This window comes from Eubalaena glacialis, chromosome 1, assembly GCF_028564815.1.
Source record: "Eubalaena glacialis isolate mEubGla1 chromosome 1, mEubGla1.1.hap2.+ XY, whole genome shotgun sequence".
NCBI classification, from domain to species: domain Eukaryota; kingdom Metazoa; phylum Chordata; class Mammalia; order Artiodactyla; family Balaenidae; genus Eubalaena; species Eubalaena glacialis.
In genome coordinates this window covers 205,383,974-205,409,635 of record NC_083716.1, presented here as the reverse complement: position 1 = coordinate 205,409,635, position 25,662 = coordinate 205,383,974, and the positions used below count along the sequence as shown (strand labels likewise).

The 25,662-nt window shown below is 37.5% G+C and overlaps 1 protein-coding gene across 1 annotated transcript in view; it reads left to right on the top strand.

The window, feature by feature from the left end:
• The window catches only part of KCTD18 (potassium channel tetramerization domain containing 18), a 28,940-nt gene extending 5,418 nt beyond the window's left edge, over positions 1 to 23,522 (top strand). Inside the window, exons 4-7 of the mRNA XM_061203765.1 lie at positions 4,561 to 4,754; positions 5,868 to 5,962; positions 12,225 to 12,327; positions 22,200 to 23,522. Coding sequence (XP_061059748.1) covers positions 4,561 to 4,754; positions 5,868 to 5,962; positions 12,225 to 12,327; positions 22,200 to 22,668 — 861 coding nt within the window. The 3' untranslated portion in view covers positions 22,669 to 23,522. The remainder of the gene's footprint in view (positions 1 to 4,560; positions 4,755 to 5,867; positions 5,963 to 12,224; positions 12,328 to 22,199) is intronic.
• The last annotated feature ends 2,140 nt before the right edge of the window (positions 23,523 to 25,662 follow it).

The window sequence follows — 25,662 nt, the reverse complement described above, 5'->3', positions numbered from 1 at the left end:
GAGATGATACCTCATTGTATTTTTGATTTGCATTTCTCTAATAATTAGTGATGTTGAGCAGCTTTTCATGTGCTTCTTGGCCATCTGTATGTCTTCTCTGGAGAAATGTCTATTTAGGTCTTCTGCCGTTTTTGGATTGGGTTGTTTGTTTTTTTAATATTGAGCTGCACGAGCTGTTTATATATTTTGGAGATTAATCCTTTGTCCGTTGATTCGTTTGCAAATACTTTCTCCCATTCTGAGGGTTGTCTTTTCGTCTTGTTTGTAGTTTCCTTTGTTGTGCAAAAGCTTTTAAGTTTCACTAGGTCCCATATGTTTATTTTTGTTTTTATTTCCATTACTCTAGGAGGTGGATCAAAAAAGATCTTGCTGTGATTTATGTCAAAGAGTGTTCTTCCTATGTTTTCCTCTAAGAGTTTTATAGTCTTACATTTAGGTCTCTAATCCATTTTGAGTTTATTTTTGTGTATGGTGTTAGGGAGTGTTCTAATTGCATTCTTTTACATATAGCTGTCCAGTTTTCCCAGCACCACTTATTGAAGAAACTGTCTTTTCTCCATTGTATATCCTCGCCTCCTTTGTCATAGATGAGTTGACCATAGGTGCGTGGATTTATCTCTGGGCTTTCTATCCTGTTCCATTGATCTATATTTCTGTTTTTGTGCCAGTACCATATTGTCTTGATGACTGTAGCTTTGTAGTATAGTCTGAAGTCAGGGAGTCTGATTCCTCCAGCTCCGTTTTTATCCCTCAAGACCGCTTTGGCTATTCGGGGTCTTTTGTGTCTCCATACAAATTTTAAGATTTTTTGTTCTAGTTCTGTAAAAAATGCCATTGGTAATTTGATAGGGAATGCCTTGAGTCTGTAGATTGCTTTGGGTAGTATAGTCATTTCCACAATATTGATTCTTCCAATCCAAGAACATGGTATATCTCTCCATCTGTTTATATCATCTTTAATTTCTTTTATCAGTGTCCCATAGTTTTCTGCATACAGGTCTTTGGCTCCCTAGGTAGGTTTATTCCTAGGTATTTTATTATTTTTGTTGCAGTGGTAAATGTGAGTGTTTCCTTAATTTCTCTTTCAGATTTTTCATCATTAGTATATAGGAATGCAAGAGATTTCTGTGCATTAATTTCGTATCCTGCAACATTACCAAATTCATTGATTAGCTCTAGTAGTTTTCTGGTGGCATCTTTAGGATTCTCTATGTATAGTATCATGTCATCTGCAAAGAGTGACAGTTTTACTTCTTCTTTTCCAATTTGTATTCCTTTTATTTCTTTTTCTTCTCTCATTGCCATGGCTAGGACTTCCAAAACTATGTTGAATAATAGTGGTGAGCGTTGACATCCTTGTCTTGTTCCTGATCTTAGAGGAGATGCTTTCAGTTTTTCATCATTGAGAATGATGTTTGCTGTGGGTTTGTCGTATATGGCCTTTATTATGTTGAGGTAGGTTCCCTCTATGCCCACTTTCTGGAGAGTTTTTATCATAAATGGGTGCTGAATTTTGTAAAAAGCTTTTTCTGCATCTTTTGAGATGATCATATGGTTTTTATTCTTCAGTTTGTTAATATAGTGTATCACATTGATTGATTTACGTATATTGAAGAATCCTTGCATCCCTGGGATCAATCTCACTTGATCATGGTGTATGATCCTTTTAATGTGTTGTTGGATTCTGTTTGCTAGTATTTTGTTGAGGATTTTTGCATCTATATTCGTCAGTGATGTTGGTCTGTAGTTTTCTTTTTTTGTAGTATCTTTGTCTGGTTTTGGTATCAGGGTGATGGTGGCCTCATAGAATGAGTTTGGGAGTGTTCCTTCCTCCGCAATTTTTTGGAAGAGTTTGAGAAGAATGGGTGTTAGCTCTTCTCTAAATGTTTGATAGAATTCACCTGTGAAGCCATCTGGTCCTGGACTTTTGTTTGTTGGAAGATTTTTAATCACAGTTTCAATTTCATTACTTGTGATTGGTCTGTTCATATTTTCTATTTCTTCCTGGTTCAGTCTTGGAAGGTTATACCTTTCTAAGAATTTGTCCATTTCTTCTAGGTTATCCATTTTATTGGCATAAAGTTGCTTGTAGTAGTCTCTTAGGATGCTTTGTATTTCTGCAGTGTCTGTTGTAACTTCTCCTTTTTCATTTCTAATTTTATTGATTTGAGTCCTCTCCCTCTTTTTCTTGATGAGTCTGGCTAAAGGTTTATCAATTTTGTTTATCTTCTCAAAGAACCAGCTTTTAGTTTTATTGATCTTTGCTATTGTTTTCTTTGTTTCTATTTCATTTATTTCTGCTCTGATCTTTATGATTTCTTTCCTTCTCCTAACTTTGGGTTTTGTTTGTTCTTCTTTCTCTAGTTCCTTTAGGTGCAAGGTTAGATTGTTTATTTGAGATGTTTGTTGTTTCTTGATGTAGGATTGTACTGCTATAAACTTCCCTCTTAGAACTGCTTTTGCTGCATCCCATAGGTTTTGGATCATCGTGTTTTCATTGTCATTTGTCTCTAGGTATTTTCTGATTTCCTCTTTGATTTCTTCAGTGATCTCTTGGTTATTTAGTAACGTATTGTTACCTCTTACAGTTTTTGAAGACATGTTTCTTAATTACCACTACTCATTTTTTAAGGCCAAAGTTCTATTCTAGGAAAGTGTATTACCACGCCACTCAAAAGTTTATGGAGTTTTTATTCCTCGTTGAAGGTTTAATACTTTTTGATGGCTTTTTTAAATAGAACTCTTCTGCTCTTGAAGTTCTTCTTAAATTAAGAGCAGTACTGTAGTATGTGAGGGTATAGTGGGATTAATTCATTTACTGAAGTGATATTTTAAAAGGATGGTCATGATAAATAAAAGATTGTATAAAATCCCTTACCTGATTTAGTGAGTGTAGCGGTTTGTTACTAAGTTAAAACATCAGTTTGATTAGTTCACCTTGAGATCAGTAAATCTTTTTTTAAGATGCTTCTGTTTTAAATCACATTTGAAATGTCTGTACATGACTTGAACAGCTTCATCTGTTTTTGTCTTATTGATAAGTACTATATTTGCTATTAATTAGCACTTTTGAACATCTAAGAAAATATTTTTCCTAGATAATTGTTCATAGTGAAAAGTGGTCTGAATTGGTTTGAATTCTTTGAGTTGGATGTCAGTGTTTAGGAGAGCAAGCTGACAGTATGGTTATTAGGAGTGCAGCATGAAGAGAAAGTTGATTTGGTTCCAGATCCCCTTCGGGAATTCGCATGGTTGTATGGGTTCTGCTATTGGAATTATTTATAAACTGAGTTGTTGAACAGTCTTTTGGTGCTGTTTGCCATATCAGCAGAGTGGGGCTAAAAAAGCCGAACTGGAAAGTTGGGACAGATTAACATTCACCTTTATAGTCTTTCATTCTTGGTTTGTATGCACGACAGACATAGCATGCAAACATTCATTCTGCCAGCCAACTCCTATTTATTTCAAATGTTTTTGACATATAGGACCCTGTTCTAGGGACTGTGTGGGACACAAAGAAATATGACATGCAGTTTTTGCCCTTGAATGGTTTATAATGTTGGTGATTTTCATAGATGTGCAAGTGAAGATAAAAGCCAATACAGGAGTTAGATGGCAATATTAAATGAAAATGCAACACATGTTAGGGTCCTCTTTTCCTTCACTGAGTCAGTAAATATTAAGCATCTCCTTTGTATCAGGTACTTTTCTAGGCACTTGGGATACAAAACAAAACAGAAAAGAGTGCCTAGCCTCAGAGAGCTCACAGCAATAATGCCATTTCTCCCAGGGAAGGCCTGTACCACTCCACTGGGAGAAGCCCTCTTCCTCTGTGCCCCTTAGCACCTCGTAGGCTTACCTGGTAGCACTTCTTACACTGTGTGCTGATGGCTTATTTAATGTCTGTCTTCTGCATCAGCTATAAACTCAAGGAGGGACTCTGTCTCCTGCTCACCATTATGTCTCCAAGGCCTTAGACAGTGCTTAGTATTCATACATAGGTACTTAGTATTCAAGTGATTGAGTGAATAGGTGGATAAATGCCAAATGAGTTCAGACAGTATATATCGAGTTCATATATTCATGTCTTTCAGTGTAAAAGAACAAGTTAATCTGGTTAATCCATGATCGGATTTGGAGTTAAGAATAAGCATCAACCATGGGGCAAGTCAGTAGGAGGTAAAAGGAAGATTGAGTCAAATGGAAAATCGGGGGGAAAAGAAAGAATTTTAACTTTTACTTATTATATGAAGATTTTAAAATGATGTTGGTAGTGAGTCTAAAGGAAGAGGAAGTAAAATATAATTTCCATGTGGAAAAAGATTCTCTAGCTGAAAAGGTTTTGGGTTTTTGGGTGGTGATTTGCCCCACCTCCCCCAATACCCCAAATTCAACAAATGGTTTGGTTTTTAAAGGCATAAACAGTAGGCTGAGATATATAATCTTTTTATTTCCCTTATGACCAACTGAAATTACAGCTTTACGTGAAAGTAATAGAGCAAATTCATTTTTACTTTACTCCAGAATTAAATTCAAATTTTATATATTTTTTTGCCCCAGGCTTTAACAGACTTCTGTGATTCGTATGGTTTAGTTTGCAATAAACCAACGGTTTGGGTTCTCCACTATCTTAACACATCTGGTGCAAGCTGTGAGAGTAGAATTATTGGTGTATATTCTACAAAAACTGATGGAACAGATGCAATTGATAAGCAGCTGGGAGGAAGAATTCACAGTAAAAGCATTTTTAAAAGGTATGTCTGTGTTTAAGTATGAAAAGGAATAACATAAAGTCTTGGTCTCTTCTAAGAGGTGTTATTGAATGGAATATGTGGTTGACTAGGAAAGAAGCCAGTACCTCTCAACAGACAGAGTGAATCTCATAGCTGTCGAGATAGGCCTGTTTCATGATGAGGTTGTAATTCAGACCATTTCACATCTGTATAAGCAATAGGCCATCTACTTGGTCTAGTACAGTGGTTCTCAACTGGGAGTGGTCATCAGAATCCCCTGAGAGGCATTATAAAAAGAGAAAAGAAAGAAAGAAAAGAAAAGCCACATGCCTGGGTATCTCCCCTCCACTGTAGTCCAGGGACAGAAGCCTGGCCTATAAGTCAGCAGGTCCGCTGAGGGACCCAGGACTGGCCTGTGTCTTGGTGTCCTGGTTTGAGAAATGCTGAAAGACTTTTCATCTGGTCCCTCCCAACTTTAAAATTCTATGCCTTGAACATGTTAAATTCTTAAGGGTTATTCTGTTAATATTTTCCCTGTAATCTCATTTATACTAGTCAATTCACTTAGCAAAATTTTTCTTTTAATTCTCTGAGAGATTGGATTGGGTCACATGTCAGTGACTAATGCACGACCACATGAGCTTGCTGTTTAGATAATTAATATGTTATCATTTTCTGAATTCTTTACAGGCAGGAATATTTGTATATGATATATAAGTGCCTGACATAGTGCTAGGAAAGTTTTAGTCAAAGTTGAACCTTTTCTAACTTTACTGGAATTAGGTGATTTTTTTAAGAAAACTTATTTTAAAGATTTGTTGATTTGTCTGCACAGTTTATATTGTGGAATTAACAAATACTTTACTGCAGTAAAAAAGAGATCAAATGTAGGTTAGTACGTAAGTATAGTATATTACGTTCATCTAGTATGTCGTATATAGAATATATATATACGTATATATATACATATATATACATATATATATGCTTAAGGATCACAGAAGAACAACTACTCATTACCTACATTTTTTTTCCTTAGTTAACAAGCACTTATTGAGTGTCTATTAGCTGTGTATATGTATACACATTCATACCTAGGTAGTATATTTTCATTACCTTTTGTAATATTTCTAGGGAGGCAGGAAATAATGTTCAGTATATTTGGAGCTATTATTCAGTAGCAGAATTGAAGAAAATGATGGATGCCTTTGATGCCTGGGAAGGAAAAGGTACAGTACAATTCTTTCATTTCATGGCGGAAGGTAGACTTTTCCTTAATAAGACAAAGCAAATTCAAATACAGCATTTCATTTTTTGAGAAAATGTTTTTGGTGTGGGTCCAGGTAGTTGTCACCTTATAGTAACACTGAGGCAGTTTACTTACAAATTTTTAAACCCCATGAGTTGCTAGATATTATTAATAATCTATAATACAGTAACCTAAAATACACTTTTGTTAGTTATGCTTATTTACTTCAATTTAAAAAGAGTTTCTGGGGCTTCCCTGGTGGCGCAGTGGTTAAGAATCCACCTGCCAATGCAGGGGACACGGGTTCGAGCCCTGGTCCAGGAAGATCCCACATGCCACAGAGCAACTAAGCCCGTGCGCCACAACTACTGAGCCTGCGCTCTAGAGCCCGCGTGCCACAACTACTGACGCCCACGCGCCTAGAGCCCGTGCTCCGCAACAAGAGAAGCCACTACAATGAGAAGCCCGCGTACCGCAACGAAGAGTAGCCCCCGCTCGCTGCAACTAGAGAAAACCTGCGCGCAGCAACGAAGACCCAATGCAGCCAAAAATAATAAATAAATACAATAAATTTATTACAAAAAAAATAATAAAAAGAGTTTCTGTAGCACCTACTGTGTACCTAGCATTGTCCTAGGAAGTATACCTCTAAATTAAGCATAAAATGTATAATCAAAAAAAAAAAGAGAGAGAGAAAATGAAAATAATGCTGGGAAGATATCTAAAGAGCCCTTAGAAAACAAATATTCTTTAAATGCACACTTTGAAATTTGACTGTCTTTACCAAGCTGCTTATGTGAGTTGATAATAGTAATGCTGCTTGATATTCAGTGTGATATGTAGTTTACATTCAGTATCTCTTAGTCCTAAAACAACCCTGTATGCTGTTTACAATTTTATTAATGAGGAAAAGAAGTCTCAGAGAGACATGCCACTTGCTTAAAGATCACAGAGGGTTAACTGTTCTATGCCTAAGTATTTTTTTCTTAATTAACATGTATTGAGTGTCAATTAGGTGCAAGCACTATAATTAAGTCCTAAAATTGTCCAAAGATAAATAAGACACATCTCAGTCCTCAAATGATCTTAAAAGCTGGTAGAGAGAGACATTGCAAGTCACGTAAGATTGAATAAGGAAAGGAAGAAGCTTTTTAAAACTCTCTATCAGCTGTTCCTCTTTCAGGCAGGATGCTAGGACCAATCCTTTTTTTCCTCAACTTTGCCCCACTCACTTTTCCTCCTTTTTCTTTTCATATCATGCCCCTCAAACAGATAGGATGAAGTGTGTTGAACAAAATGCTATTCTCTTTAAGCGTATTACTTCAGATTTAATTGACTTTGAGACACTTGGGCTTAAGTTGAAGAACAACCACCGTGGTGTTCTTGTCTCCTTCTGTGCCGCTGGACCAGCAGGCTGCCTGGGGAGCTTTGGCAGGGCCTGGCTGGGATTCTTCCTCCACTGACTCAGGAAGCCGGAGCAGAGAGCTGGGATCACTGACTTTAACAAAGCGTGTGACTGATTTTAACTTTTTAGAAAGCATGTAATAGAGTATCATTGTTATCTAACAAAGTTCTGGAAGGCCTGTGGAAAGCCATAATACAGGAAACAGAAGTAAGAGAAAGAACTATTGGGCTTCCCTGGTGGCGCAGTGGTTGAGAATCTGCCTGCCAATGCAGGGGACACGGGTTCGAGCCCTGGTCTGGGAAGATCCTACATGCCGCGGAGCGACTGGGCCCGTGAGCCACAACTACTGAGCCTGCGCGTCTGGAGCCTGTGCTCCGCAACAAGAGAGGCCGCGATAGTGAGAGGCCCGTGCACTGCGATGAAGAGTGGCCCCCGCTCGCCGCAACTGGAGAAAGCCCTCGCACAGAAACGAAGACCCAACACAGTCAAAAATAAATAAATAAATTAAAAAAAAAAAAAGAACTATTGAAAGGAAGAAGACAGTTATTGTTATTTGTGGACAATATGTCTTTGTAGAAAACCCGAAAAGAATCAACTAAAGGTATTTCAAATGATGAGTTTAGTAGACTAAACTAGCTAGATACAATATAAAAAAAGATTAGCAGCTTACTTATGGTAAATTAATTAGAAATTATAGGAGAAAATCCCATTCACAATAGCAATAAACAAAACGAAATAACTAGGCTGCCCCACCAAGAAATGCTTGGGTCCTTTACGAAGAAAACTGCTAAAATGTATTTATCTGTCCATCCATCCATCCATCCATCTATAAAAAAGAAGAGATGAAGATTACTGTAAGACATACCGTGATCCTGAAATCTGAATATTATAAAGATGTCAGTGTTTCTCAGATTAAATTATAGGTTTAACACAATTCCTACCAAAATATCAATGGACCTCTTTGGGAATCTTGAGGAAATGATTCTAAAATTCCTTTGAAAGAATAAACAGGTGAAATACCCAAAAACATTTTGGGAAGTAGAAGTCATTAGAGGGATGAGTTTAACTCTGTTTGATGGTAAAAATACTATATGTAGCTCTATACTAATAAAACCATGTCTTTCTGGTACAAGAATAGATGCAGAGATCAGGAGTAAAATCCATTAAATTTATAAGAATAAAATTACTATGTGATAAGAAAGCATTAAATACCAATAAAAATAGATTATTTGAGAAATATGCTTGGGAGAAAAACAGAACTTGAACCTCACATCATTTATGAAAATAATCCCAGGTAGATTTATGAATGAAAAATGAAACTATTATAGATTATAATGAAATGTAAGCGAATAACTGATTTCTTAATAGGGAAAGAAATTATAAGCTTAAATAAAACATAAAGACAAAGATAAATTTGATTATATAATATTTAATGTATTAACTTTAAAACATAAAACATAAATAAAATTTTAAAACTAATAAAAAACTTGGATAAAAGTGTTGCATTAACTGGACAAAGATTGTCCTTACAATAGAGAGGGTTTATTTAAATTGATTAGAAAACCAGCTCAACCCTCCTGCAAATAAATGTGTAAGGTTCATGACCATAAAATTCCCAGAAAAGGAAATAAATGTGGCAGAGGTTCAAACTCATTATCAATGAACTATACATTAAATGAGAACTATTTTTTTATATACCACATTAGTAAATATCTCATGCATTCTTGGCAGGAATAAAATTCATATTACTTTTTTTGGAAATAATTTATCAGTACGTATCAATAGTATCAAAATTGTTCATATTCTTTGAGCCAATAATTCTACTTCTAGAAATCTACGTTAAAGACATAATCAAATGCAGACAAAGGCTTATGAACAGAGATGTTCAACTAAACATTATTCATAAAAGGGAAAAAATAAAAGCAATCTAAATGTCTATAATACAGGGTTAAATACATATTGGCACATCCACAGGTTATAGATGAGATATAGCTATTAAAATTATTTTGAGGGAATTCCTGGGCAGTCTGTTGGTTAGGGCTCCACGCAGCCACTGCAGGGGACACGGGTTCGATCCCTGGTTGGGGAACTAAGATCCCACATGCTGCGTGGCTGAAAAAATAATAATGATAAAATAAAATAAAATAAAATTATTTTGAATAACTTTTTACATTGATGAGTGCCCATGATAAAGTAAGAAATGGTCAAAAGCAGGAAACAAAATTAAATATAATGTGTTTTCAATTATGTGCATATCATATGAATAGAAAAAAGACTGGGATGAGATACATCAAAATGTCATGAGCCATGATTCCTAGTTTTAGGATTAGAAGTGATTTTTATTTTTTTTTTATATATACTTTTCTATATTTTTCATGTTTTGTACAATGAATGTGAATTATAGGCAGGAAAAAAATGAAAGTCTTAAAAACAAATTGCAGTATATCCATTTAATGGAATACTACTCAGAAATAAAAAGAGATGATTATTGATACATATATCAACAACATTGATGGTAAAGACATCAAAACATCATGGTAAAGAAGCCAGACACAAAAGGCTACGTGGTGTATGATTCCATTTATATGATACTTTGGAAAAGGCAAAACTAAGGAATGGAGGGCAGGGCATCAACTGTAGAAGGGTAGGAGGGAACTTTTTGGGGATGATAGAAATGTTCTGTATCTTGATTGTGGCCATAGTTACATGACTGTATACATCTGTCAAAACTCAGTGTACTTAAAAAGAGTGAATTTTATTTTATGTAAATTATATCTCAATAAACCTGACTTAAAAATAAAAACTTAATGGATGAGATCTGGTGATGTTTTTGTAGCATAAGTAGGTTTGGGAGTATGATCAAGCAGTTCCAGAAAGTTGTTGTCTTAAAATAAGGTCCATAGACTTCGAGTATTTGGACATGTCTATTATATATAATAATTTATGTGCCCAGCTTGCTAAGTTGGTTGTTATTACTACCCCTTTAATGATTAAAAAAGAAGACACCAAGTTCCTTCTTGGGACTTAAAGGTTACTATTGTTTTTAATACCAAGCAGTTTTTATTCAGCATCATTCTTTAAACCTTTTTTAATGTGTCTATGTATAATTTTTATGGTTCTTTTTTTAAAAAATGAGGTGAAATTCACATAACATAGAATTAATTACAGTATACATTTCAGTGACATTTGCTACATTAACAGTGTGTGTAACCAGCACCTCTATTTAGTTCCAAAACATTTCTGTCACCCCAAAAGGAAACCCAGTATCCATACTCTGCATTCCCCTCTGCCCTCAGCCCCTGGCAACTACCAGTCTGCTCTCTGTCTCAGTGGATTTGTGTATTCTGGATATTTATATAAATGGAATCATACAATATATAACCTTTTGTGTCTGGCTTCTTTCAATTAGCATAAGGTTTTTAAGCTTCATAAGAATACATTTTCAGGGACTTCCCTGGTGGCGCAGTGGTTAAGAATCCACCTGCCAATGCAGGGGACACAGGTTCGTTCCCTGGTCCGGGAAGATCCGACATGCCGCAGAGCAGCTAAGCCCGTGCGCCACAACTACTGAGCCTGCGCTCTAGAGCCCGCGAGCCACAACTACTGAGCCCGTGTGCCACAGCTACTGCAGCCTGCGCGCCTAGAGCCCGTGCTCCACAGCAAGAGAAGCCACCACACTGAGAAGCCTGCGCAGCACAACGAAGAGTAGCCCCCGCTCGCTGCAACCACAGAAAGCCTGCGCACAGCAATGAAACCCAACACAGCCAAAAATAAATAAATTAAAAAAAAAAAAAAGGAATACATTTTCAGCTTTCAATCAGAAACATATTAAACTATTATATATAGAATGGATAAACAACAAGGTCCTATTGTATAGCACAGGGAACTGTATTCAGTATCCTGTGATAAACCATAATGGAAAAGAATATGAAAAAATATTTATATACACATACACATATGTATGTATTTATAACTGAATCACTTTGCTGTACAGCAGAAATTAACACAACATTGTAAATCAACTATACTTCAATAGAATAAATTTAAAAAAAGAAACATATCAGATTTAAAACTTAAGTGAATTTGACTGGAATCTTGGCCTGCCACATGAACACAGATTATTCTCGTTTGAAAAGATGCCTATAAGGTATTGATACCTCATATTCGTATAGTGGTTGCCTCTTACAGAGTGGTTCACAAAATTTATCTGATTTGATGATTGCAGCAACCTAGTGAGGTAGACAGGGCAAGTGTTAGAACCCCTACTGTCCAATCCTTTCACATTACTACCAACACTATGACTTATAATAAAGGCACCTAACATCTCTTGAGTGCTAAGTCTGTGCCAGGCCCTGTCCTAGGCATTTTGTTTTTATTTTCTCATTTAATCATCGCAGCAAGGTACTATTATTGTATTATGTACTATTATGTATGTATTATGTATTATGTACTATTATTGTCATCATTTCACAGATGAGAAAAATTTCCCAAGGTGATATGATTAGCGAATGACAGAAATGGGATCCAGGCCCAGGCAGTTTTGGCTCCAGTGCCTGTGCCCTTAACCAGCACACACTCAGTTGCCCAAGGTCTGTATAACGACCTGCTGGTTATCAGTGGCAGAGCTGGGGCGGCTGGTAGCCAGCTCTTTCTGGACCCGGGTCATGAGCTGTGCCACTATTGCCCTGGCTCTTCTTGGGAGCACTTCCTGCTTATACTTCTCTTCATCAAATGGGAGGCATGAACCTTAAACTGTTTCTGGCCGGTCTTATACAAAAGTGTTGCTGAGCCTTTGGCAGTGGACAGTGGTTCTCTAAATTGTCTTTTTATCTTCCAGGTGTTAGCTACTGGCGGGTGCCTCATGAGCTGATAGAATGTTGGACTCTGGAAGAGCGGCCTTTACATGGAAGCCTGCGTCACATGGCCCCAATTCGAAAGAGGTTATCTGTCCTTTGTTGATTTTTTTAAAAATTAATCTATGACCTATATTTTTACTGCCTTTACTGGGGGAGTGAATAATGGTTCTTGACCTCACTGAGCTTATTAATTACCTAGGTGAATATTCTGCCTTACCATCAAAGTATAAATCTTTATTTATTTATTTATTTTTGGCTGCATTGGGTCTTCGTTGCTGAGTGCGGGCTTTCTCTAGTTGCAGTGAGCGGGGGCTACTCTTCGTTGTGGTGCACAGGCTTCTCTGCGGTGGCTTCTTTTGTTGCGGAGCACGGGCTCTAGGCGTGTGGGCTTCAGTAGTTGTCGCACACGGGCTCAGTAGCTGTGGCTCACGGGCTCTAGAGCACAGGCTCAGTAGTTGTGGCACATGGGCCTAGTTGCTCCGCAGCATGTGGGATCTTCCCGGACCAGGGCTCGAACCTGTGTCCCCTGCATTGGCAGGTGGATTCTCAACCACTGCATCACCAGAGAAGCCCCAAAATGTAAATCTTGAGGGAATACCCTGACAGTCAGTGGTTAGGACTCTGCGATCTCACTGCCGAGGGCCCGGGTTCAATCCCTGGTGGGGGAACTAAAATCCCACCAGCCGTGTGGCGTGGCCAAAAAAAAAAAATGCAAAGTTACCAGAACTATGTAAAAAGTGGAAGTAATTCTTTAAAACTGAGTTATATGGTATGTTCTTTTTGGGAGAGTATGATTTTAAAAATACTACTGGACACAGTGGGAATGCTGTGGTATTTTTCCCCACTAAAGTGAAATCCCAGACTTTATTGGCAATAGTCAAGAAATCTATTAGACTTAATATTTGAAATTTCCTGTGACTTATTCTGAATCCCTTTCTCCTTCCTGTTACCACAAATAACATTTTTATTTAGTAGTATTATCTTGTGTTCTATGAAATCATTAGCACTGAATTCACTCCACATCTGTGTCTTTCACTGTGGTTTAAATACATTTAAAATTATATTTCATTTTCATTTTCTTGGGTAGTATTCATGACTTTCAGACATTCTGATTTCTTGATCATCTATTCTAGCATTTGATTCAGTGCCCGTATGAAATTTCAGACTGCTTTCTTACTTTTGCCCTCTGGATCTTTCACAGAGGTGCAGAGAATTTTATTCAGTTTTTAGGAGTAAATCATATGTTAAAACAGATCTTTTTGCTTAAAGGCTCTCATTTTATTATCATTATTTATTTTGGTGTTTGAACTTATAGTTAGCAAATATTATTTGGGTCTAGAGCAGTAGTTCTCCGTTGGGGGGTGGTTTTGTTCCCCAGGGGATATATTTGGTAACGTTTGGGGACACTGTCGGGTGGGGGATGTTGCTGGCATCCAGAGGGTAGAGGCCAGGGTTGCTTCTAAACGTCCTAGAATGCAGAGGGCAGCCCCCTGTGACAAAGAATTGTTGAACCCCAAATGGCAATAGTGCTCAGGTGGAGCAACCTTGGACTAGAGTCCAGTGGAAGATGTGTACAAAATATAAAGCAAGCAGAAATGGTTTTATGGAAACTCTCCTCTGTGTTAGTTGTCTTTTTCCTCTGGGATTTTATTAAGCATCATTTTTGATTCATGGACCAGATAACGATGACTTAGAAGTACTTGTGAGGTCCCAAAGAACCATTTCTCACCTACAAAATTTTAGTTATGTTCAGTAGAGTTTTGAGGTTGAATATATTATATTATATTTCAAATCACTATGCTATTATGATCCCATTTCCAAAACTCAGAGTTCAGTATCTTAAATTTGCCTCTGAAGACACAACAGTGCTGAGTCAGAGGGAGGAGACTTGGAGGATTGCCATTATGCATGTTCAGAAGGTGACCTTCATGAAGTGAAACTGATGGAAGCAGTGGAAGGAGCAGGCAGGCTTTTGACAGTGGTTGCTTGACAGTTTGACAGTTTTAAGGTCATTTAAAGTAATGTTCCCTGTGATTTTTTTCCTTCATTTTGTTGGTGTAGTGTATCATATTGACTGATTTGTGGATGTTGAACCATCCTTGCATCCCTGGAGTAAATCATCACGTGTGTTCCTTTTAATGTATTGTTGAATTTAGTTTGCTAGTATTTTTTTTTTGAGGATTTTTTGCATTTATGTTCATCAGGGATATTGGTGTGTAATTTTCCTGTGGCATCCTTGTCTGGTTTTGGTATCATGGTACTACTGGCCTTAATGAATTTGAAAGAGTTCCCTCCTCTTTTATTTTTTGGAAGTGTTTGAGAGGGACTGGTATTAATTCTTTGAAGAATTGGTTTGGTAGAATTCACCAGTGAAGCTGTCTGGTCCTGAACTTTTGTTTGTTAGGAGATTTCAATCTCCTTAGTAGTCATTGGTCTGTTCAGATTTTCTATTTCATCATGATTTAGTCTTGGTAGGTTGTATGTTTCTAGGAATTAATCCATTTCTTCTAGGTTGTCCAATTTGTTGGCATATAATTGTTCATAGTAGCCTCTTATGATCCTTTGTATGTCTATGGTATCAGTTTCAACATCTCCTCTTTCATTTCTGATTTTGAGTTCTCTCTTTTTTTCTTGGTGAATCTAGCTAAAGATTTGTCAGTTTTGTTTATCTTTTCAAAAAATCAGCTGTTAGTTTTATTGATCTTTCCTATTGTCTTTTTAGTCTCTATTTCATTCATTTCTATTCTAATCTTTGTTATTTCCTTCCTTCTACTAACTTTTGTTTGATCTTTTTCTAGTTCCTTGAGGTGTAAAGTTAGGTTGTTTATTTGAGATTTATCCTATTTCTTGAGGTAAACATTGCTATGAACTCTCTTAGAACTGCTTTCACTGCATCCCACAAATTTTGGTATGTTACATTTCCATTTTTATTTGTCTCAAGGTATTTTTTGATTTCTCTTTTGATTTCTTCTTTGACCCATTGGTTGTACAGTAACATGTTGTTTAATCTCTATGTATTTGTGAATTTTCCAGTTTTCTTTGTGTAATTAATTTCTAGTTTCATACCACTGTGGTCAGAAAAGGAGCTTGATATGATTTCAGTTGTCTTAAACTTACTGAGACTCGTATTGTGGCCTAACACATGATCTATCATGGAAAATGTTCCATGTGCACCTGAGAAGATTGTGTACTCTGTTATTTTTGGATGGAATGTTCTGTAAATATCTGTTAAGTCCATCTGGCCTAACATGTCATTTAAGGCCAACGTTTCCTTATTGATTTTCTATCTGTAGGATCTATCCATTGATGTAAGTGGGGTATTGAAGTTCCCCACTATTATCGTATTGCTCTCTGTTTCTTCCTTCAGTTCTGTTAATATTTGCTTTATTTTTTAGATGCTCCTATTTTGGGTGCATTAATATTTACAAATGTTATATCCTCTTGTTCGATTGACCTTTTTAAGATTATGTAATGCCCTTTTTTGTCTCTTATTACAGTCTTTGTTTTAAAGTCTATTTTATCTGATAAAAGTATAGCTACTCCAGCTTTCTTTTGGTTTCTTTTGGTTTGCATGGAATATCTTTTCCCATCCCTTCACTTTCAGTCTGTGTGTGTCCTTACACTTAAGTGAGTCTTTCGTGGGCAGCATATAGATGGGTCTTATTTTTTGATCTATTCAGCCACTCTGTGAATTTAGTCCATTTGCATTTAAAGTAATTATTGATAGGTATGTACTTATTTCCATTTTGTTGATTGTTTTCTGATTGTTTTTATAGTTCCTCTCTGTTCCTTTCTTCTCCTGCTCTCTTCCTTTATGGTTTGATGACTTTTTTTAGTGGTATGATTATATTCCTTTCTCTTTATCTTTTGTGTATTTACTATAAGTTATTGCTTTGTGGTTACCATGAGGCTTACATATAACAACTTATAACAGTCTGTTTTAAGTTGATAACAACTTAAGTTTGATTCCATTGTAAAGCTCAACATTATACTATGCCCTGCCACGTTTTAGGTTTTTGGTGTCATATTTTACATCATTTTATATTGTGTATTCCATAACTAATTATTGTAATCATAGTTATTTTTATTACTTTTTTCTTTTAACCTTTATACTAGCTTTATAAGTGATTAATATACTACCTTTACTATATATTTACCTTTCCAGTGAGATTTATTCTTTCATATGTGTTGTTACTAATTAGTGCCCTTTCTTTTCAGCTTAAAGAAGTCCCTTTAACATTTCTTGTAAGACCAGTTTAGTGGTGATGAACTCCTTTAGCTTTTGTTTGTCTGGAAAACTCTTTATTATTCCTTCAATTCTGAATGGTAATTTTGCTGGGTAGAGTATTCTTGGTTGGATTTTTTTCTTTTACTACTTTGAATATATCATGCCACTCCTTTCTGGCCTGCAAAATTTCTGCTGAAAATCTCCTGATAGTCTTATGGGGGTTCCTTTGTATATAACAAGTTATTTTTCTCTTGCTGTTTTTAAGATTTTCTCCTTGTCTTTCACTTTTGACATTTTAATTATAATGTGTCTTAGTGTGGGTCTCTTTGGGTTCATCTTTTTTGGAATTCTCTGGACTTCCTGGATCTGGATGTCTCTTTCCTTTCTCGGCTATATAGTTTTCAGCTATTATTTATTCAAATAAGATTTCTTCTCCTTTCTCTCTCTCTTCTTCTGGGAGCCCTATAATGTGAATGTTAGTCCATTTGATGTTGTCCCATAAGTCCCTTAAATTATCTTCACTTTTTTTCCATTCTTTTTCTTTTTCCCTGCTCTGATTGGGTGAATTCCACTGCCCTGCCTTTGAGTTGACTGATCCTTTCTTCTGCTTCATCTGGTCTGCTGTTGAACCCCTCTAGTGTGTTTATCAGTTCAGTTATTGTATTCTACAGCTCTGTGACTTCTATTTGGTACTTTCTTATATTTTTCGTCTCTTTGTTGAAGTTCTCACTGTGTTCATTCATTCTTCTCCCCAGTTTGGTGAGCATTTTTATGACCATTATTGAACTCCTTCTCAGCTAAATTACTTATCTATGTTTAATTAAGGTTTTTTCCTGAGGTTTTATCTTGTTCTTTCATTTGGAACATATTCCTCAGTTTCTTCATTTTACTTGACTCTCTGTGTTGGTTTCTATATAGTAGATGAAACAACCACCTCACTCAGTTTTGAAAGAGTAGCCTTGTGCAGAGGATGAACCTTATTGTTTGGCCCTGCCCCAGCTCTTAGTTGACTCTCAAACCTTTGTGATTGTCCAAGCAGCCTATTATATTTTTAATAACTCCCAGTAGTTGAGGATGAGCCAAGACCTGTCAGTGTCCCAAAGGGGAGGATCTCATCACCTAGATTGAGGCTGCTTGGAAGCCAGACCCTCAGGCGGCAGCTTTTAGAGCTATACAAATATATACAGTCCTGTGGGACTGCAAGTGTAAGCTCTGCTGGCCAACAGAGCCAGGCAATCTGAAGGTGTCCCCTTGGTGGCAGCTGCAAAAATCGGGGCTCCAGCTGAGTGTATAAGCCCTTTTCAGAAAGATTCTGAGGAGCTGAAGCAAGGCAGAGAGAGAGAGCACCAAGATGGCATTCACAGCCTATGTTACTTGAGAGCAGCTCTGTCTGGCAATACATGTGTGCCAAACCTGAGGTCTGCCCCTCAGGCCGAAGCACTAGGACAAGCAAAGAGGCCTCCTTTGCAGAAAGACTGGGGGATGTTCCTCAGTCTGTTGTCTGTGCAGTGTCCTGTAGATGTTAGCCCGCCAGGAACCATCTCTCTGATTGCCACAGTCCCATGGGACTCAGGAATGCAAGTCCCACCAGCCACCAGAGCCAGGGGATCAAGGGATCAAGGGGCATGCTGTGGGTGGCAAATACAAAAACCAGGGGACCAGATGCATGTAAATTTCCCCTTCAGGAGACACTGGCACTTTGGAGTGTGGCAGAAGGTGGGTGTGAAGATAGCACCCACCCTATGAGGTCTCTGGGAAAGATTATAGTCAACCCCTAGATGCGTATTTAATTAGAAGTCTGCCCCTCAGGCTGCAGTCATGATGATCAGCTAACAGACCTCCTTCACGGAAAGACTGAGCTTCTGGGTCTGTTGCCTCTTGCTGCATCCTGGGGTGGTAGCTGTTTAAGAACTCTTTCTCCATTGGTTACAGTCCTGTGGGACCCACAAGCATAAGCCCTACTGGCCACCAGAGCCATGCAATGTAGAGGTGTCTCTTGGCAGCATTTGCAAAAATTGGGGTACCAGACAAGGCTATGAGCTCCTTTCTGGGTAACACCAATTGTTACAGTCCCATGGGACCAGGAATGCAAGCTCCACTGGCCTCCAGAGCCAGGCAATCAGGAGGTGTCCCCTGGCTAAGAGCCATAAAAAGTGAGGGTTCCAGACGAGTATAAAAGCTCTCTTCCAGGAAATACTGGTGCTCTGGAGCACAGCAAAGGGAGAGCATGAAGATGGTACCTGCTAGTCTTCATTCCCAGAGAGTGTTCCAGCAGGCTTCTAGATGTGTGTGTTAAATTAGACGCCTGCCCCTCAGGCCAGCACTTTTCTATCAGCAGGTGAGCTACTTTACTATTTAAGTCCGGGTGCAATTGGCCACCTTTGAACTGGGCCCTGGGGTGGGTGAATCTGAGCATGTGGACCCTGGAAGAGCTGTTTATCAGATTGCTATAGTCTGTGGGCCTCGGGACTTGAACCCTGTTGATTTTCAAAGTTAAATGTTTTGGGGACTCATCTCTCAAGTGCATGTCTTAAAAACTGGGGAGCCCGATGTGGGGTTTGAATCTTTCCCTCCTCAGGGAGAAGATGCAGGTTTTGACTTTCTTCCTGGTTGCAGATTACTGCATTGGGCGACGGGTTTATGGCAAGATTGTGTTCCAGCTTCTCCTACCTGCTTCAATGTTGTTTTCTTCTCATTTGCCCAATATGTAGTTGTCACTCAGCCGGCCTTTAGGTTTTATTTAAGAGGAAATTGTTCCATATGTAGCTATAGACTCAGTGTGTCTATGGTAGGAGGTGAGTTCAGTATCTTCCTATGTTGTCATCTTGAACTGGAAACAATCTATCAAATGGTTTTTATATCATATCAAAAATCATATGATCATCTCAATAGACGCAGAAAAGGTATTTGACAAAATTCAGCATCCATTTATGATAAAAATTCTCAACAGAGCAGGTATAGTGAGGATGTACCTCAACATAATAAAGCCTTATATGACAAGCCTACAGCAAACATACTCAGTGGTGAGAAGCTCAAAGCATTTCCTCTAAGATCAGGAACAAGATAAGGACCCCCACTCTCACTACTTTTACTAAACATAGCATTGGAAGTCCCAGCCAGAGCAATTAGGCAAGAAAAATAAATTAAAAATATCCATATTGGAAAGGAAGAAGTAAAACTGTCACTATTTGCAGATGACATGATATTATATATAGAAAACCCTAAATACTCCATCAAAAAACTGTTAGAACTAATAAACAAAATCAATACACAAAAATCTGTTGCATTTCTATATGCTAATAATGAACTATCAGAAAGAGAAATTAAGGAAATCCAGTTTATGGTTGCATCAAAAAGAATAAAATGCCTAGGAATAAATTTAACCAAGGAGATAATAAAAAACCTGTATGTTGAAAACTGTAAGTCGTTAATGAAAGCAATTGAAGAAGACACAAATAAATGGAAAGATAGTCCCTATTCATGAATTGGAAGAATTAATATTGTTAAAATGCCTGTATTACCCAAAGCAATATACAGATTCAGTGTGATCCCTATCAAAATTCCAATGACATTGTTCACAGAAGTAGGACGAACAATCCTAAAATATGTATGGAACCACAAAAGACCCTAAATAGCCAAAGCAATCTTGAGAAAGAAGAACAAAGCTGAAGGCATCATGCTCCCTGATTTCAAACTATATTACAAAGCTATAGTAATTTAAATGGTATAGTATTGGCATAAAAACAGACACACAGATCAGTGGAACAGAAGAGAGAGACCAGAAATAAACCCATACATATAGGCCAACTGATTTACAACAAAGGAGCCAAAAATATACGATGGGGAAAGGTGTCTTCAATAAACAGGTTGGGAAAATTGTTTATCCACATGCAAAAGAATGAAACTGGACCACTATCTTACAGCATACTACACAAAAATTACCTCAAAATGGATTAAAGACTTGAATGTAAACCATAAAACTCCTAGAAGAAAAAATAGGTGGTAAGCTCCTTGACATAGGTCTTAGTGATGATCTTTTAATCTGACATGAAAAGCAACAGAAGCAAAAATAAACAAGTGGCACTACATCAAACTAAAAAAGCTTCTGCACAGCAAAGGAAACCATCAACAAAATGAAAAGGCAAACTACTGGATGGTAGAAAATATTTGCAAATCATATATCTGATAAGGGGCTAATATCCAAAATATATAAAGAACTCATACAGCTCAATAGAAAAACAATCTGATTCAAAAATGGACAGAAGATCTGAATAAACATTTTTCCAAAGAAGACATATAGATGACCAATGGGTACATGAAAAGATGCTCAACATCATTAATCATCAGGGAAATGCAAATCAAAACCACAATGAGATATCACCTCATGCTTGTTAGAATGGCTGCCATCAAAAAGACAGGAAATAAATGTTGGCAAGGATGTGGAAAAAAAGGAACCGTTGTGCACTGTTAGTGGGAATGTAAATTGGTGCAGCCACTATGGAAAACAATATGAAAGTTCTTCAAAAAATTCTAAGTAGGACTAACATATGATCCAGCAATTCTTCTTCTGTCTAGCCAAAGAAAGCAAAAACACTAACTCATAAAGATATATGTACCCCCATGTTCATTGAAGCATTATTTACAATAGCCAAGATATAAAAACAACCTAAGTGTCCACTGATGGATGATGGTATAAAGAAATTGTGGTATGTGTGTGTATATATATATATATATATATTTGCAACAAATGGACCTTGAGGATATTATGCTAAGTGAAGTAAGTCAGACAGAGGAAGACAAATACCATATGAGCTTTTATGTGGAATCTTAAAAACAAACAAACAACAAACAAACAAAATCCAAAGCAAAAAAACAGGGAACTGATTGGTAGTTGCCAGAGGTGGGGGGGGGGGGCAGTGGGAGAAATGGGTGAACTGTTTTTTGTTTGTTTGTTTTAGTTTAAACAAAATGAATTAAAAATAAATTAAATAAGGTAAAACAGTGTTCCCACTTCAGGCTTTTTATAGTGAATGGCAACTCAGCTGAGGAATCTTTGAAGGTTTGTCCAATACTTCTCGAATTCAAAAAACATCTAACTGTACCATGAGTTCGACTATTCTAGCAGTTCCCAAAATGTGTTCCATAGCATGCTAATTTTACTGGGTGCCAAAGGGTGCATTACAGAATGATTGGGAAATATGGATTCAACAAAGCTAAAAAGGTGTCTTTACTATAGAATCTTTAATTTGTTAATATAGAGTTTAAAGCTTTAGGAGGAGAATAAAATATGCAGTAGCATTTCTCAAGTTTATTTGTGAAACCCTCTTTTCCTCAGTAAGTCTCTTGAAACTGCTATTCTGGGAAAAACAACTTGGGATACTCCTGGTTATCCTCTGGATCACATCAGAATTTGTGAGAACTGAGTAATGTGTTGTGTAATTCCAGTGTAACGCTCCAAATTTTAACTTGCTGGTATTAACATTATGTGTGAGTTTGAAAGAGTGTATTCCAGTTGAAACAATCTTTTGTAAACTTGCTAATTTACTTATTGACCTTGGTGGGAGATGAGAGATGAGGTAGGTTGATACCTCTTGGCTCAAATTCTTGACGAAAACCTTTTTATTCACCCTGAAGGTAAACTTTGGAGACGTTTTCATTAGTTACTAAACCTGTAGATGCTGGTTTACAGGACCAGCTGGTTGACAAGAACCTGCTTCTCTATTTACAGGCGACTGATAGCGCCCAATGAAGAGGAAGAAGAAGGCGTGAACTGTAAGACTGGTCCTAAGCCAGTCCGATTTTTGGGGCCTTCCACCAGCACCCAAATTAAAGTCAAGAACTCGGCTTCCGTCAGGGTGCCTCCAGCCAGTGCCCCGCAGCCCTGGTCCCAGGCATCCGTGAACCCGGCTGCAGGAGGAAGGGCAGCTCAGCGCTCTGCACCGTGGAAAGCCCCGTCCCCGGTGGGCACAGGGCTGCCCGGGCATCCCCAGGCTGCCCACGGGACCGGGGGTGCTGAGAACGGGGCCACGCACCCACCTCCAGCTAAGGTTCTGCTCTCCGACAAAAAGGCCACCCCGCACCGAGTGATAAAACTGAAGCGGACTCCTTTGTGCGCGGCGGGGCCTTCTCCGCCAGCCTGCACCGCGGCCAGGCCGGAGGGGTCCCCAGAGCCGACCCCCGACGCCCCCGCGGACTGAGAACGGGCAGGGCCAGACCGATTGATGGAAACGGGGACTCAGGGTGTCCCGTTTGCCTCTCCGAGTTTACAGCCCGTTTAATACAAATAAGCGGCACTCTTTCCCGATACAGTCCGGATGAAAACTTGTTTCTTTCTATTTAGGGTGAATTGTGTGAAGTAGGAATGGAGGAGGGAGACTGTAAGTGGTTGGGCCTATATTTACTTCTCATTTTCCCAACGTTTAAATTATTTGTCTAGGGACGGTTTTAATTTCAGGTTTTTTAATGTGTGTGGGCTTCTTTTTTTTAATGTTTAATTGGTATTAAGGCAACAAAACAGTAGAGCAAAATCATCCCTAGCAAGTCCACTTTGTTGCTGAAATAGTTATAGATTCTAGGCACTTATTTAATGTTACTCACTGCAGCCCAGGGATAGGAGTGAGGTTTGGGCTTAGCTTTCAGTCTGGTGAAATAGAGAGGGTGATATTAGTGCTTCCCTGTGCTATGTCCCAGATGGGGGGAGATTTGAGAGAAATGTAGATCAAGGTGAACTCCCTGCAGGGCACTCTCAGTCTCAAGAGGTAGCATGAAAAGAAATGATGGGGAGGGGAAAAAAAAGACAATAATTTGAGATCACACTTTGACTCTCTCACTTAATGGAACAATTTTCTTTCCTAGATTGGCTTTTCTTACTCTTTTCCGTTAACAGATTTATTTATACCTTACCAGAAGATTTCTTGGAATAAGAACTATATAACATGTCATGGAATGAATTGTTAAAATATTTTATTTTTCATTTGAGTAGTGAAGTTTTGAAAGTACTTTGAAGAGAAATGTATTAACTTTTTAACTAAAGTTAATATTTTTTTTCAGAAATGACCATTAAAGAGTTATTCTGATTATACAATATGATTTTTTATGCATAAAATGTCCACATAACTTGAATTTAATATTTTAAAACAGAGTATTTTGATTAATCTATTTTTTCACAACTATTCAGTTGTATGTGTTTACACGTACATGTTATGTTTTATAATTGGATCACATATTTCTGTCTTCAGTGAGCAGTATGCCGTCAGTGTGTTAAAAATAAGTTCATAAAGCAGGGTACTTTTTACTCAGTGCTTATCATTGTACTTGTACTGGTTTAAAAGAGTAAAGTAAATATACTCAAAACATTACTTTTTACAAAATAAAAAAAACCTTTCCGTAAAAAGTGACATTTTTCTGTGACTGTACTTATTTTTAAGCCTTGGAGCCCTTTAGTAGTTTGAAAGCTTGTTCGTTTATATAGGTTATCTATTTCTGCTCACAAAATTGCTTTCTTGTCTAGTTAATGTATGAAATCGTTAAACCGATTTTGGATAGCTATCCAAATACCAGCAGCCTTTTTAAAATAAGTGGTTTATTTGGCTAGAAAAAGTGAATATTTAAAACTAAAGATTCATGAATGATATTCCCCTGGGGAATATATAAAATATTCAGTCACCTTGAAAAATACTATTACATAGAATCCAGGTCTTCTGAAAATTAAAGACCATAGTGAGTTTGAGAACTTCCATTTAGGATATTATTGGCATTGCTTGATCTACAACATTTTGAATTGCTGATTCATGTAAGAAAATTTTATACTAATAGACGTGTATTTTACACATAATAAACATTTGTCTGGAAAGGAAACATGTTGAAGGTTAATCATGGTTGATTCAGTCAACAGCCTGCATTTCTTTGCATCAAGTAGTTTAAGGGATGTCTATTGAGCACATTTGGCCTTTATAAGAGGAGAGTTTTTGGAATAACTATTGGGCCATGGTTCAGCTGAGGTGGAAAGGGACAAACCATCCCTTATGGGTATCAGGAGTCAAAATCAATTTCAGAATGCTCCAGTAACTTGAACATTACTTTATATGGGTGTGGTTCCCTGGGGATTAGGTTCCTTTCGCATGAAGACACATTTTTCCTAATACCAGACTCTGTGAACATTAAGAGTTGGTAACTCATCATAACCCATTGGTCTTCCTGGAAAATAAAAATATTTTAAAAGGAAAGCATGCTTTATAAACAGTGATTCAGTGTCATTACTTTGGAAAAGTAGGTTTGTGCAGTTGTTGGATCAGAGGACGCAACAGAAATTCTGAATGGTGAGTAGAGTATTTAGGTATTGCTCATATAAAAAAAGATAATTGACTATGCCCTTCCAGGCAATCTGTGTTGAAAACTGGTTTGCCCTGTTTAAAACTGGTTAATTATAAGGTGGAGAGGCTAAGGCTGGCAGTAGGAATCTACTGAAGGATTGGTTTCATTTGTATTTTTAAATAATAAGTTTTTGTTTCAATATTGCTTTATGTTAGTTTATGAAGTATTTTCATATATTTTATTTCACTGTGTTCAGTTTGCTTTTTAGTTTCAGAACAACATAATGAAGGTAGTCTTTTCCAGTCCTTTAGAGATCGAGAAAATGAGGTTCAGTAATGTAAAGGCTGTACAGTAATGACCGCCCCTCCACACACACATTTTAGCCACGTAATCTAATTTCACAGAGTGCCACAGCAGCACTGATCAAAGGAAAAGCCAGAGGGAGGAAGTAGATGTCAAATTGTGGATTTGTTTAATATTTAAAGTTTTTGAACAGGAAGGTATTATGGTATTAGATCACATGTCTGTCTTCTACTAGAGAGCGACTCTGCCACCTCTGTACTTGCAATGCTTGGTACACAGTAGGCCTCCAGTAAATTGCTGACAGGGCAACGCCCCCTCCCCCAATTATTTTATAAACTGTATCTGGAGCGGTCTTCGGGGGCGCAGAAACTGATTTCTGACCTTGCAAAATTTATCCTGTCAGAACAAAGGAGATGCTGGCGGAAATCCCTTAATTTGGTGATTGTTGCTAATGACCACAATTACCATTAGTAATGACCGTAACAGTTATATAACTTGTCAAGTTGTTTAAAATAATTCAGAGACATGGCTCTTGAGACCCCAGAGAGGTCAGACAGATACTGCCTGACTTCTGA